This window comes from Podarcis muralis, chromosome 4, assembly GCF_964188315.1.
Source record: "Podarcis muralis chromosome 4, rPodMur119.hap1.1, whole genome shotgun sequence".
Taxonomy (NCBI): domain Eukaryota; kingdom Metazoa; phylum Chordata; class Lepidosauria; order Squamata; family Lacertidae; genus Podarcis; species Podarcis muralis.
Window position 1 is genome coordinate 29,740,094 of NC_135658.1, and position 15,170 is coordinate 29,755,263.

General features: G+C 38.8%; 1 protein-coding gene across 4 annotated transcripts in view; it reads left to right on the plus strand.

Annotated features, from left to right (window-relative positions):
- The window catches only part of NBEA (neurobeachin), a 361,495-nt gene that overhangs the window by 309,867 nt on the left and 36,458 nt on the right, over positions 1-15,170 (plus strand). For all 4 annotated transcript variants that reach the window (XM_028726491.2, XM_077927142.1, XM_028726499.2 and 1 more), the window contains one exon: positions 4,364-4,531. In XM_028726491.2, the coding sequence (XP_028582324.2) occupies positions 4,364-4,531 (168 nt within the window). The remainder of the gene's footprint in view (positions 1-4,363; positions 4,532-15,170) is intronic.

Below are 15,170 nucleotides of genomic sequence, written 5' to 3' on the forward strand. Positions count from 1 at the left end.
GACCTAACAATAATGCAATAAAAGTCACATTAAATCCATTTTAAAGAGGGGGAAGGTACAAATGGAATGAATTTAACTGTAGAGTTACTTATTATAAATTTCATTACTTTTCTGTTATGAGCTGAAATGTTGATAACAGACCTAGGGAAAAATAGGTATAATTTAAGTACCATTACTAAATACAGAACATTTTTTTAAAAGGTATAGTGCACACAACCCAATGTTTCCCAAGCCATTTGAAATATTCATTTGGGACCTTTGTGATTTTGCAGACCATTGCATGTAAAATATAGCACATGTTGATGATTATTGACTCAGTACCCCATTCATAAATTAATCAGTCTGTAAATCTTTATCTTCAACCTGTTTATACATTCATAGAAGTTTTATATAATAGAAACACTGTAGTCACTAGATGATAAATTACACCCATCTAATTCAGGCTTAAACAGGTATCTGGCATTTTACTGGCAAGGAAGTGGGAGGATATTCTGTGTTTTATAAATATATGCTCTGAGAGAGAAATAGCCTTTCATTGAAAGAAATTCCTGTGAAAATTGGTCTCATTAGAAAGACTGGGGAAGTGATTAAGTCTGGTAACTTTTAGGAGATGTTTCAGTAGATTTTAAGAGCATTCAATTTATACAACAGTGATTGTTGGCCCAGTTTAATTTATCCATAGCAAGCTAGACTGATTACTACTGACATACCCATGAAACATTAATAAAGCATTGTGTTCAATGCTAACATGATTATGGTCTGACCTCAGTGATGTCACAGAGGACAGAAGCCGTAAGTGTCCCTGCTAACATTACCCTAATGCTAGGTTCATCAATCATAATCTACCAGTTTACAAAAACAGGGGGAAAAGCTTTCCACAGATGTGACTTCGTAGTCTTGCTGAGCTTTTTGATCCCAGCAGACTTGTGGTGGTCCTGAGAGCCAAAAATAGAACACATTCAGCCAACAAGCCAAGCATGTTAAATTGAGGCAGAAAACTGTAGCATGGAAAAATAGAGCACAGCCTGTATAATAAGCATTCTGTAATTTGAAGAGGCGATCTGCCACAATCCAAGATTAACTATAATAATATTTTGATTATTAAGCACAAAACATTGTAGTGCATTACAAATTATAACGCTGAGTGAAACATATAACACAAATTATACTTTTAGATTTAAAAAAACCCTGTTTACTTGGTTTCTATGTTGCTTGGGGGAACAGGGATACAGCTTTCACACATTTGCAGATATATTACACCAGCACAAAAGCTGATGTCCACATTTCAGCAAATTACCTTCCCCCCAATTTGCCCCAAACAGCTATTTGTTTATTTATGTATTATATTCTTATCCCGCCTTTCCTCAGGGCAGCATTCAGCCCCCCACTACTTCGTCTTCACAAAGCTGTAGGTCAGACTGAGAGATGGTAAGCCAGTAAGCTTTGTGGCTGAGTGGAGTTTTGAACCCTGTCTCTGTGATCTTAGTATGACACTGTAACCATTATACCACACTGGCTCCCCATAGACCATGAAATCCATGGGTGTACGTGGAGGAGACAATGGGAACCATGTCCCTTCCTTAATCCTATGTTAATTTAATTTTGGCTGCACAGCTGGGTCTATGCAAGTTAGACGGTCCCAGTATTTTTCTGTTCGCAATAGTGTACCTGTATTGCATGGTTTAACTGAAATTGCCACAAATTGAAAGGATTGCACAGCATAAAATCCCCATCCAAAGGCATCCAGAATAAATGTACAGTGGTACCTCGGGTTAAGAACTTAATTCATTCTGGAGGTCTGTTCTTAACCTGAAACTACTCGTAACCTGAAGCACCACTTTAGCTAATGGGGCCTCCTGCTGCCGACGCGCCACCAGAGCACAATTTCTGTTCTCATCCTGAAGCAAAGTTCTTAACCCTAGGTACTATTTCTGGGTTAGCAGAGTCTGTAACCTGAAGTGTCTGTAACCTGAAGCGTCTGTAACCCGAGGTACCACTGTAATTAGATGGCATTGTATTATCAGGTAAATGTGGTGGTGTACATAAATACTAAAGCATCTTGCAGATGAAGAATTCACAATTCAACAAGGTGGTAAAAAGAGTATTTTCTCCAACTTCAGAGTTCTCTGTCTTGAGTTACCCTTGCTATAGAACAGTAAATATCCACAGTGCAGCTAATGAGGCTCTTTTACAATAAGTAGGCATAAAAATATTAATATGCAAATCTGTGGATATGACCAGGATCCCAAGTGTAACACTAACACATTCTTGCAATATGGATATAATACCCCATTCACATATGTCTCATTTAGAGTGCCCAGCTCCTGGACCAAGTGTTCATCAGCAGAGGCATCACAGTTGACTATAACACCTTGCTTGACCTTATGATGTGACTGCAACATCACAGTCATCTCCTACAAAAGTCTATTTTATTTTATTTTATTTTCTTGGCAGCCTATGGGTGCCTCCACTGCTCACTCAAATCCAGGATGCTTAGCTCATTTTCTGCTAAGTTGATGAATTGCCACAAGGCTTATATAATTCCACCTTGGGAAAGGCAGAGTGTTGGCTCACTGTACCCCACAGCAAGGACATGAGAGGGAGCAATCTGTGTTTCTCTGGCTGTAGTATGGCTAGCCATCCCTAGTATAGGACTGCAGCCTTTCAGAAGTCTATACATGTTCATTTAACGTGCATCCCACTATGCCTTGGACTTCACTTATGTACACCAGGAATGGGGAACCCTCCAGTTGTTGCTACAAATCCCATCAGCCCCAGTCAAGCATGGCCAAAAGTCAGGGATGATGGGAATTAGAGTTAAGCAACATCTGGAGGGCTTAATGTTTCCCACACACTTACCTGGCAGTCAATTTAGTTGAACTCAGTGAAACTTACTTTTGCATAGATGTGGAGGATAGCACTGTTAATGTTTTAAGAGCTTTCTGTAAGTTTTTGGCCTGTGGGAGCTACTTTAAGAATACAATTCTTTTAACTGGTTTTCTCTTTAGTTGGTACCATTATTTTCAAAAGGTATTGAAAGATAAATTCACCCAGCTTTGAATTTAAATAGAACACTGGAAGTTATATTTCCACTGATAAGCTGGACCTAAGGCAATTTTATTGAAGTGTTCTAAATAATTTCCATTTGAAGCCCCAGTAAGTTCATGTTCTATGTATAGAATAGTTAATAAAATGTTTCAAATATTGGGAAAAAATGGCTGAGGCAGGAATAAAACATAAGAATTCAAAATCTTGCTGTCCACTGTGCACCTAAGTTCTCTGTTGTGATATTCATAACTGGATAATATTGGTACTGTTTAAAATTCTATATAAAAGTTTAAAGATTGACCGTATAATAAAGCAGTGCTTGGTTTACATACACAATCCCTGTCTTTAAGAGCAGAAAGACTGCATGTTGCCAGTTTGAAACAACACAAATGGAAAATTTTAATCTGCTACTGGAACAAAAGAGCCACAATCTTACAGCTTGATCTACAACCTAGTTAATCTGACATAGTAGGTTTTAAGCTGATTTAGACCCATTGATTCAGCTGGCTGGTTTTGACAAATATTCTAATATGTTAATGCAAATTAAATGGATGACTAGGACATGGTGTTTGCTTCTTTTGTGGGATTTTATGGAAAAGTAAGAAACCACATCCCTAAATGTTATGATAAACATGCAATTGCTGCCTTTTTAATTTTAAAAATAGACAGGTTAGAAATCCATTAAATAACAAATAGGCATGGAAAATAGTTTATTTTATGTATATACAGAGGTATTTAATAAATGCATAAAATAAACTTCCTGTAGAAACCCTGTAACAGTACCAACGGAATGTATCATACCAATAATAGTCTGTTTTGTGTGTATGTTTTATTATGCTGCTTCTATAGTTTGGTTTTACTCTTTGTTGCCTTAAAACACTCTCAGAAAAGGGGGTATATAAATCTTAAAAGAAAACAAAAGTGTGTTCCAACATTACTTATTTTTTTACTTTTTTTACTTATTTCCATGTTGTCATGCCTTCTCACCAAGATCAGCAGCAATACAAAAGATACCAGAAATGCAATAACAGTAATCCATAAAAACAAATAAACATGCAAATAGCCTAAATGTAATTAAATAACTTTAAAAGCTCAAGAGAACAGGATGGTCTTCCCCTGTAGTATAAATAATAATAATAACAACAGCACCAGGTGAACATTTCTTGGGAGAAAGTTTCATGATTCACGGGCCACCGTGGAGAAGACCATCATAATATTCCATTTCCTTTTTTTGAATAAAATGATGAAATGCCGAATGAATAAATATAAAAGCTGAGAAACAAAATTTCTTTCATCCTCTCAATTTCATTACCAGGCTTTGGAAAGTGAATTTGTATCCTGCCAGCTTCATCAGTGGATTGATCTTATATTTGGCTACAAGCAACGAGGACCAGAAGCAGTACGAGCACTTAATGTTTTCCACTACCTGACATATGAAGGTTCTGTAAACCTTGACAGTATCACTGATCCTGTGCTCAGGGAGGTAGGTATTTCTGGCTCCCTGTTTACGGGCTACTAAGTTTCATTGCAAAATGCCTCCATATATTGCATTCTTCATTTGGAGCATAGGATATTTTTTTATTCTTCCAAAGAACAGGCCAACCATATCAAATTCTGTAAACACTAATAAGAAATAAATGGAATAGATTAATGATCAAGGTACAAAGAATCATGGAAATGATTTTGGATGTTCCTTGGACTGTATCTATCTTACAAAATCCCTTGTTTCATAGCATACATTTCCAAATGTTTATGATACAGTTCCAATGTTTATGATATGGAACAGAGGCTTGCATTGTATGTACCTTAGGGCCTTTGAATATGCCTAAACTGACTTCTAGTAGCTAAACTGGGTGATGGGTTAGTTAAGGGATAGTTGACTTTGAGATGAACAGGGGAAACTGGGAATCTGTCTCCATTTTGAATTAGGTGGGTGTGGGAATAGCTTAGAAACTTGAATCCACTTTGAGGCAGTCTTTTTAAAAATCTCCCCCAAATCATTTCAAAGCCAGCTCTGAATGAACTCTGCAGGCAGTCTAAGTACTTCTTTGGATTTTGGTCAGTGCATTTAATTAATGAACAAGTTAAATTGACAGCACCACCCTATGCAGTAAGCTTACAGGGTCTTAAAGGTAAAGGTAAAGGTACCCCTGCCCGTACGGGCCAGTCTTGCCAGACTCTGGGGTTGTGCACCCATCTCACTCAAGAGGCCGGGGGCCAGCGCTGTCCGGAGACACTTCCGGGTCACGTGGCCAGCGTGACATCGCTGCTCTGGCGAGCCAGAGCCGCACACGGAAACGCCGTTTACCTTCCCGCTAGAAAGCGGTCCCTATTTATCTACTTGCACCCGGGGGTGCTTTCGAACTGCTAGGTTGGCAGGCTTACAGGGTCTTACATCTAGATAATTGTGTATAGGATTGCAAACTAAACTATACAGAACAATTCACTAAAATTATATATGATGTATATTTACTGACTATATGAACATATGGGTATCTAATGAATTACCGAGTAAAAGAGCTAAACTCCCTATCCATTCATAAATATACCTATAATAATCATAATATCAAATGAGATTATTTTATTGGTTAACAAATGAAATGTTTAAAGAACAAAACAATACAAGGATTTCATTTTCTTTCTTTTGTGTTAGTTACTTGAGTGTTTGCCTCATACGGGATTTTTTTAAAGGTTGTTGGTTTATATAGGGCACACCTTATTCTTCCATGTTTTGTTTCCAGTCTTGTCAGCCCATCATAATAAAATAATTATTAAAAGATTACAGCTATGAGTATTAAAGCGTTCTCTGAAAGATTCAATTTGGTTGAAAAGTGTGAAGATGCAACAGCTGCAAGATGAGTGTTGCTGTGGTGAAGCTGCATACACAAGCTTCCTTGCCCCATGATATCTGCCATCTGTTGTATGCAAAACAAGTAATAATTTATACATTGCCAAGCAATAGAATACTTGTGGCATTTTTTGATTGAATTTTAAAAACTGAAAACTTACATCTTGCTTAATTGCAAGCTTTGCAAATATATTCCTTACATTATAAATGCTTTTAGGATATCTGTAAAGTTTATATGTGGTTTGATACATCATTTGATATTAGAAACCCCCTTCATAGTAATATGAGGTGATTTTATTCCATTTAGAGAAATGTAGGAAGACTGCTTTCTCTTTCTCTTTCATTTGTATTTAAAACTTTTCTTCCATTCACAATCATTAATAATCTGGGTACTAATATAATCCAAGAAATTGTAATAATAGTAAACGGTTGCACGGGAACTGCCTCCCTGCATATGTACACTTGACCATACTTACTCTGGCTGATAGGAGTTGTAGTTTAAAGCATGTGGAGATAATTCAGTGGCCAAGTTGCTCTCTGGGGCAAGACAGTTTGAGCATATAACACGAACCCTGGCCCAAGTGCACAGGCTGCCAATTAATTTCTGGACCCAATTCAAAGCACTGATTTTGACCTATCAAGCCTTAAATGGCTCAGGACTGCAATATCCCAAGGGCCGCCTTCTCCCCATATGAACAGACCCAGACCCTGAGCCTGAGATCATCATCTCTTCTTAGTCTGCCTCCTCTGTGAGAGGTTGGGAGGGTGGCAACACAGGAACGGGCATTTTCTGCAGTGGCTCCTCACTTGCGGAATGTTCTCCCAGGGAGACTCACCTAGCACCTTTGTTACATATCTTTAGGCACCAGGCAAAAACATTCCTCTTCTCCCAGGCCTTTGACTATTGATACAGTCTGTGGCCTTTTAAACTGGAGGGTTATTGTTTTATTTGTTATTTATTTTTGTGCTTTTATAATGTAAACCGCCCTCTGATTCTTGGATGAAGGATAAAAATTTAAGAAATAAATAAATACAATAGTAATTATAAGAATAATCGGAAATCCTTTTTTTAAAAAATGCATGTAGTTCACAACAGTTAATAATACCCACAACAGCACTGTGATGTCAACCACTATTATCTCATTCACATTCTCTTTTTTAAAAAATAAATTTTTATTACTGTCACCATCTCATTCACATTCTCTTAATCACAAACACACCTTTGCATGTGCAAGTGAAAGTGCATAGGTCTGTTTAATCTTTAAGGATTCCTTGAATTTATTTGTTATTTATACCCTGCCCATCTGGCTGGATTTCCCCAGCCACTCTGTGTGGCTTCCAGCAGAATATTAAAATACAATAATTCATCACATATTAAAAGCTTCCCTAAACAGGACTGCCTTCAGATGTGTTCTAATAGTCAGGTAGTTGTTTATTTCTTGGACATCCGATGGGAGGGCATTCCACAGGGCAGGCGCCACTACCGAGAAGGTCCTCTGCCTGCTTCCCTGTGAGGGAACCACCAGAAGGCCCTCGGCGCTGGACCTCAGTGTCCGGGCAGAACGATGAAGGTGAAGACACTCCTTCAGGTATACTGCGCCATTTTGAAAATGGACACCCAACATGGAATTGTAGATATATTCTTGTAAGCCGTTTGTTATTCCATTTGCAGCTACAGTCCTACCTCAGCTCCCAAACGCCTTGGGAGTCAAACGTTCCAGCTCTGGAACAATAAAAAACCAGAAGTGAGAGCTCTGGTTTTTGAACATTCTTTCGGAAGCCAAACATCCAATGGGACTTCCACAGCTTCCGCTTGACTGCAAGAGCTTCCAGCAGCCAATCAGAAGCCGCACTTTGCTTTTCGAATGTTTTGGAAGTCAAACAGACTTCCAGAATGGATTCTGTTTGACTTCCGAGGTACGACTGTATATGCAATTTACTAAGGTTTGGTGAAAACATATTAAGATGCAATAGCTGTACATGTGTTGCATTGCTTTTGGGACAGGTTATAACTATAAAACCTTGTGCTTGTGTTCAAGTCCCGTATTATTTGGTTGAGGGAAAGCTACAAAGAAGTGAAAGCAATTCAGACACATCTACAAGAATATTGTGCTTATGCTTGTTTTTGAATACTTTACTAGTTTTAATAGGGTTTTAAATATACAGTCATACCTTGGGTTACAGATGCTTCAGGGGTTTTTTTGCGGTTTTTCAGGTTGCAGACTACCAAAACCCGGAAGAACCAGAACGAGTTACTTCCTGGTTTCGGCGGTCGCGCATGCGCAGAAGCACCAAATCGCAACCCACACGTGTGCAGACACGGGTTGCGAATGCTGCGGGTTGCGAATGTGCATCCCGCATGGATCATGTTCGCAACCCGAGCATCCACTGTATATGTAGCACTGTATTAGAAGAAACAATGGATCAAACCTCTTAGCTACACCAGTGTCCATTCTGTTAGCTACACCACTGCCCCATTCAAGTAATTGTTCTGGGAGAGAGAGCTCTGAAGCACAGTGTCCTTCCTAGAATGGCTGCCCTTTGATTTCAAGACAGTGTGCATTCCTCTATGGATTTTTTTTATAATTTCCCCTTTAAAATCCACACAGAAATGGGATGGGACACAACTTTGTTCCTCATACAGAGCTGGAAAGAAGCTTTCATGAGTATGCCCATCCGTATTATACATGCACAGATCTCTGATAGGCCAGATTAACGTTTATCCTTCTTTTCATTAGGACTTGCACCATATTCCAAATGCAGAACTCAGTCCAAACAAAGTAACTTCTGCTAGTGTCAAACCTTTATTCATAGTGTAGTGTGATTGTATTTTATTGGGGGGGGGGGAATTGTCAGTGTGAAAACAAATGGAAAATGTTGCAAGGTGTAGTTTCGGTATATCACATTTTCAGGCATGCCTATCAATGGTTTCTTTTCTTTCCACCCTCAAAAATGGAGAAATTTAGTAAAGCAAAATCTAGAAATTTAATGAACAGCTCAAGGATATTGATTCATTCTTCCTTGACAGGTGAAATCATGGTTGCAGCACTAACCACAGCAATTATTGCATTAAAATGTCAAGAAATTAGAGGTCAGAATAAGAGATAATTTTCTTCCTTGTGTCAGATTAAAAATTGACATTCTTTGACAGCACAGGATCTCTAGCTGAGAAAATTATGACAGCTTAACTCATCTTGCACTTGTAAAGCAGTAATTGATAATGAACTTTACCATGACAGCCTTCTCCTGTGGAGAAACATGACAGAACATCCCTGGTACAAAGCCTGTATCTCTTTTTAATATGTAAACAGCAGTTATATTGGACTCTAGATGTTATTTGGAATTGTCTTTACTGTTGGTGTACATCATAATCCAAACCTATTATTCCAGACTTTTTTAGCTGTCTTCCAAGACTTGTGTTAAGGGTACTCATTCACAGAACAAAGGCATTTAAAACTTATTATCCCTCCAAAACCCATTTCTATATGTTTTTCCTATTATTTCATTTCAATACCTTACAGCTTAAAAAAAGATAATTTTTGTCATGTGCTTTTCACACTCTCACATATAGAAATGTGACCCTCTGCAGCTGTAAAGGTTGATTGTTTATTTGTGTTCAAATGATTTCGGGTGTCCTGTTGAATATAAAATAGCATGAGGTACGCTGAATATTTGCTTATATTTGCTGTTTTCCTGTGTACCTGTTCTTTAAAACCCAGTTTTTACAAACTGGGCTTCAAGAAATTGGGTCACTTTTGCAAATGTTATGCCTGTTCCTACAATACCGTTCCTACAAATTGTGGTATGTGTTTTTCTAGAAAAACCAGACATGACGTTTGTTTACACAAAACTAATTTAACACAGTGATGTGAATACATAAGTAATGGTTTATTACTTCTGCACAAGTTAAAATTAGAGAGGCTAAATGGCACTAGTTGGTTTGATCTCCCAAATGTAATTAAATTTGTCAGACGCAACATTGAAAACAGACTTTTTGTGTACACTTACAAGAAGTCAGGATTTCAAGAACATTGTTTATTTTATTTACTTATTCTTATTTCAAATATTTGCCAACCCCTCATCTATGTTTGTTAGATGCAGTCTGTTTATCCTTAGTAATGTTTTTAAAAGCTAGTGAAGGATTATATTGGACAATTGCTCTTTGTATTATACCTCTGGGCTGTCTTATTCATATTCAATTCTACATATTACAAGCCTGTGCTGTACAATTTCAAAACATGGTATGGTGCAGATTCAGTCAAAATAGCTATCTGGAGCCAAAAGTGTAAGTTTGCACAAAACCAGGCACTGATAAGTTCATGACACAACTGACCAGGCAGTTCTCCTGCACAAGCCCACAATGAAATGAGCATGCCTCTGCACAGCTTCCATATCTTTAAATGGGCCTTTGCAGAAGAACTTCCTAGTGACATATGTGTCACATTTCAAGCAGTTGCCTGTCAAAAGACCTCATCTTACTGACAACACACATGGCCAATTGGAGAAAAAAAAATCAGTAAATGAATAGCATTTGACAGTTGGTTTCTATGACCAATTCCTAAACCTTAAAAACTAGTTCTCCTGTCAGCTAGCAGAGCATATGGCCTATGCAACATTTATTTCTTTTGAAAGTGTTTGATATCCAGCATATTTAAATTATTTTAAGTGGCATCATAATGTTTTGGTCTTGACGTTTTTGCCGTCACCCTCATTTCTGGGTTCAAGTTTTTAGATGTTATTTTCTTCTCTTATCTCTTTCTTTGATCTGACAGGAATAACAAATCATCCCTCAGGATCAGCAATAGTGAAATATGCCCACTGGAAGCATAGTTTTTACTTTTTCTTCCCCTTGCTGAAAAACTCTATGCTGCTACAGGGGGTTGACATGATAGGGCTGTCAAGACCCAACAAGACAGATATATCTTTAACAAAATAGACGGAATGCTAGCCTTACATAGTGACTAGTAAGGCCTAGAAACATATATGTGGAAAATATCAACACTCATTCATAAAAAGACAATGCGATATTTAACAGGCAGGAGGCCTATGTTGTATTAATTGTTAAGAAAGCTATTCACATTTTGAATTCACATATTTGACCCTCCTGACTTACAATCACTTTTCTTAATCTGACAGGAATATCAAAATTCACCCCTCTAGATCTCCTTTGATCTAATTGTATCTACAGAATTGATCACTTAAATGTTAGTTCCCACATGTCTCAATATACAGAGACTAGCTTTCTCCCACATAATAGTGGTTCTACGAAGAATTTATGGATAATTGTGAAGAATTTACAAGACCAGAAGTTCTCTCCTTAAGTGGAGGACAGCTAGCAGTGGTGAAAAGTCCCCTGTTCCAGGCCCAGGCAAGCAATCTCTTCATTACCTGAGGAGGTGGGCCCACCCACCTCAAACCCCACACAACTTTCAGTCTATATAGTAGGCAGGAAAACTCCAGCAAAGATCCTACATCAGAAGATCCCAGCACAGATAAAGCAGCTAGCAGCATTAGCCGTGACAGCCAACTCTTCCAGTTTTAGAACTGTGCAGAGAAAGACTTGTCTTAGCATACAAGTTTGCAAACCGGCAGGGAAGAGAAATAGCTCCTCATGGTACCATCCTTTCCCCACCCAACCAACTGGTGGGCAGTTCACCCTATCCCTACTGCCACGCAAGCACCATCACAGAAACACATTGGCTGACTGAGCACTCATGCTGCTCTCACAGCAGAAATTATTGTATACATGGTCACTAGCACTGCTTAGATTGAGGTGGTGAACCTCTGACCCACAAGCCTAATGCCAAGACTTCCCATTTGGTCTGCACAGCCATGCTGGCCAAATCACAGCCACCTACTCTACACCTGTCATCAGACATGGCATTAAGCGTGAGGCAGACAAAGGTGAGGTCTGGCCAAATGGGGCTTGGCAGCTGCTGCCAGTTGTGCAGCACTTCCCAAATGCCTGATTGTCAAGCACTTTGGAAGCACTGTCCAAATGACATTTAGCAAGCTCTGTGCTCAGCACTTCTCTCACTGATGCTATGGCAGTGGTTTCCTGCATCAAAAGGGGGGGGTGGACTAGATAGCTGTTGAGATCCCTTCAGGCTCTGTGATTCTGTGACCCATCACTTCGTCTTGTGGCCGCAAATTCCACAAGTCAGTTATGAGCAATGGAAAGTCCTCTCTTTTGTGGGCCCTGATCCTCTTTTCTAGGAATTTCGTTAGGGACCTACACTCCAGTATATTGTATAAACACCTGCCATGTCCCTGTACATATTTATCTATTCAAATATGACTCCACATTTTTATTTCTTATATATTCACCTGGGACCATTGTTTTAAATTGTTTTTTTGTAGACAATAAGGCCTGTACATACTCCAGTGCTGTTGTGTTTTCCCCATCTGCAATTTGAAAAGTAGGAGGAATGCCATTTGTGAAAGCTGCTTCTTTCTTTTATTTGCCAGTACATTCTGTTTACAGGTAGTAATTTTTGCACTTCAGAATTAGTAGCAAACATTTTAGCATTGATTTTAAAGTAGTATTTTACTGTAGGGAAGAAGAATGAAAATTACCTGACTGCTGTTTATAGCAGAAATAGCTGGGAGCCTTTTTACTCTATTAGCACAGATTTCAGCTATATTGCAGTCATTACCTTAGAATAAATTACCTATTATTCTACAATGTTTTGCATTCTTCAACTTTTTGCAGTAAAGACTGCTGAACAATTTAGATAGTTTTCTTAGAAAATAGCAGAGCTGATCATCTTAACAATATTCGACATATTGATAATGTGCCTCTTTAATTGTCTTTTAAAGACAGCACGAACAATAGATTCAAGTTTTTTGCTGTAATATACAGCGGAGTGTTCCATTATCTGAATTCCCTGAAATAATTTTGGATTTATTTTTAGGATACAAAATAGCTGAATTCAACAGCTCCTTTGACTGAAATGACCTTGGCAAGGTTGGCTGCTTCTTGTTCTTGGAACTTCAACAATGGCCTGAAGAATCTCTGTAGTGCAGTGTAGTTGTAACACTCCAAATTTCAATTTGCAAACTGGGAGCCAGTTTCAGGAACCTGCTCTCCCACTCTCGCCAGGAGTAAATGCCCACATGACAAGTTTAGGGGAAATCCTTCTCACCCGTAACTGCAGCTAACTGCTGATAAACTCTTTTACTGCACTTCTATGCCTGGCTTCCAATTTGTTAATCACAATTAGCGTGAAGTCAGCATTTGTCTGCACTTGTACAATAGTGCAGGGAGACAAAAGGGGAAATGGAAGCAAAGGTTTAGGAATCCTGAAAAGGGGAGAAACAATGACTCTATCAGGTAACAGAGGATTCAGAATTGTGTGGGCAACAACCTCTATCTCTTCTTTGCCTACAATACAGTCATACCTCATGTTATGGACACTTCAGGTTACGTCTTTTCAGGTTGCATCCCGCGGCGACCCGGAAGTACCAGAAAGGGTTACTTCTGGGTTTCGCCGCTTGCGCATGCGCAGAAGCGCTAAATCGCGCAGCGCACCTGCGCAGATGCGGCGCTTCAGGTTGCGCTCTTTTCAGGTTGCGTACGGGCCTCCAGAACGGATCCCATTCGCAACCAGAGGTACCACTGTATATATATATATAAATGATTACATAACATGCCATATCATACTTGTGATATTAATAAGAGATTTTGAGGTTCAAACCAGAGGTGACAATTGTTCTAGACAAATGTATGTATAATATCAGACCCAGAACTCAGCAGTTAAAGATCTGATCAACACAGGTAAACAAGCAGGGCCAGTCCTGCTATTAGGAAAAGTGAGATAGCTGTCTCAGACAGCAGGGGCCAGAGGGCAGCCGCAGTCACCCACTATTTTCCCTGAATCTTCTATGCTAGTCTGCCAAGTACCTCCTAAGCAGGCCTACTGCACTCAATATGGTGTAGAATGTTGTCCTGTCACCAGTGTTTAAATAATATCCAGCTGCTAGTCCAATCAGATTTCTGTCCATGGAATGGGAGCACTATTTTGTCCTTCGCCTCAGGTAGCAAAATGTCTTGAGCCAGCATCTAGATACAATCAGAGTGATTCAAACACAAGACCTGAATCCAAGGCTTCACAAAGTTGGTGGCTCCTTCAAGGAAAGGTGGAGCAAGAAGTAGTTTTTTACCTCAGCCAACAAATATGAATTGAGGTTGTACAGAACATGTATTCCTAGGCTGACTAGCTACTGAGCCTTGTTCAGAGTAACTGATGGTGTGGCCATCTGCTTTTGTTTTTTCCATTAAGTTCCATTAAGTTTTTTCCATTAAGCAAAGTACCAAAGTGCAGTTATGTGGTGGCTGGATTATGAAGCGCTGGGTTCCTGTGATTGTGTGATGCACACAGCTGGGGAAATAGGTACAAGGCTCCAATGAGTGGGGTTTCTGACACTTTCCCCCCTCTTTTAGCATAGATACCAGAGCAATATAGCAAATAATAAATATAATTAATGACTTGGAATTGGATAATTCACTGTGTTCTGTTATTGCTGTGAGGGTATTTGTGTGCAATTTTAATTTAATTGCTTTCATTTTATATATTTGTAAGTTGCCTTTGGATCGCACATGAAAGGACAGTTTTAAACAATCTAATAAACAAATAGTGTGCTTCACCTTATACCTTCAAATTAATTTTAAAAAATGGAATAAAGCTTCATTTTTTTAAAAAAATGCACCAAGTCCAGGCTAGTAAAGTACAGCGGTACCTCGGGTTACAGACTAACTCAGAAATAGTACCTCGGGTTAAGAACTTTGCTTCGGGATGAGAATAGAAATTGTGCGGCGGCAGTGGGAGGCCCCATTAGCTAAAGTGGTGCTTCAGGTTGAGAACAGTTTCAGGTTAAGAGTGGACCCCCAGAACGAATTAAGTTCTTAACCTAAGGTACCACTGTATAGCAATATATAGGGTGGCTTCATTTCTGTGTAATCAGAACTGATAAGAATATTTAGTAGGCAAATGTGCAATGAATTTGTAGAATACAAAATTTTATTTTACGTTGTTGTTGTTGTTGTTGTTGTTGTTGTTTAGTCGTTTAGTCGTGTCCGACTCTTCGTGACCCCATGGATCAGAGCACGCCAGGCACTCCTGTCTTCCACTGCCTCCCACTATATAAAATGCTTTGTCCTAGATGGTCAAATGTTTTTCTAGCTTGGTCTGTGAACTAACTGAACATAAAATCACATTTAAATTTTTAATACAGCTTTGTGTATATAACCTAAGAAAAATATGGCTATTACATA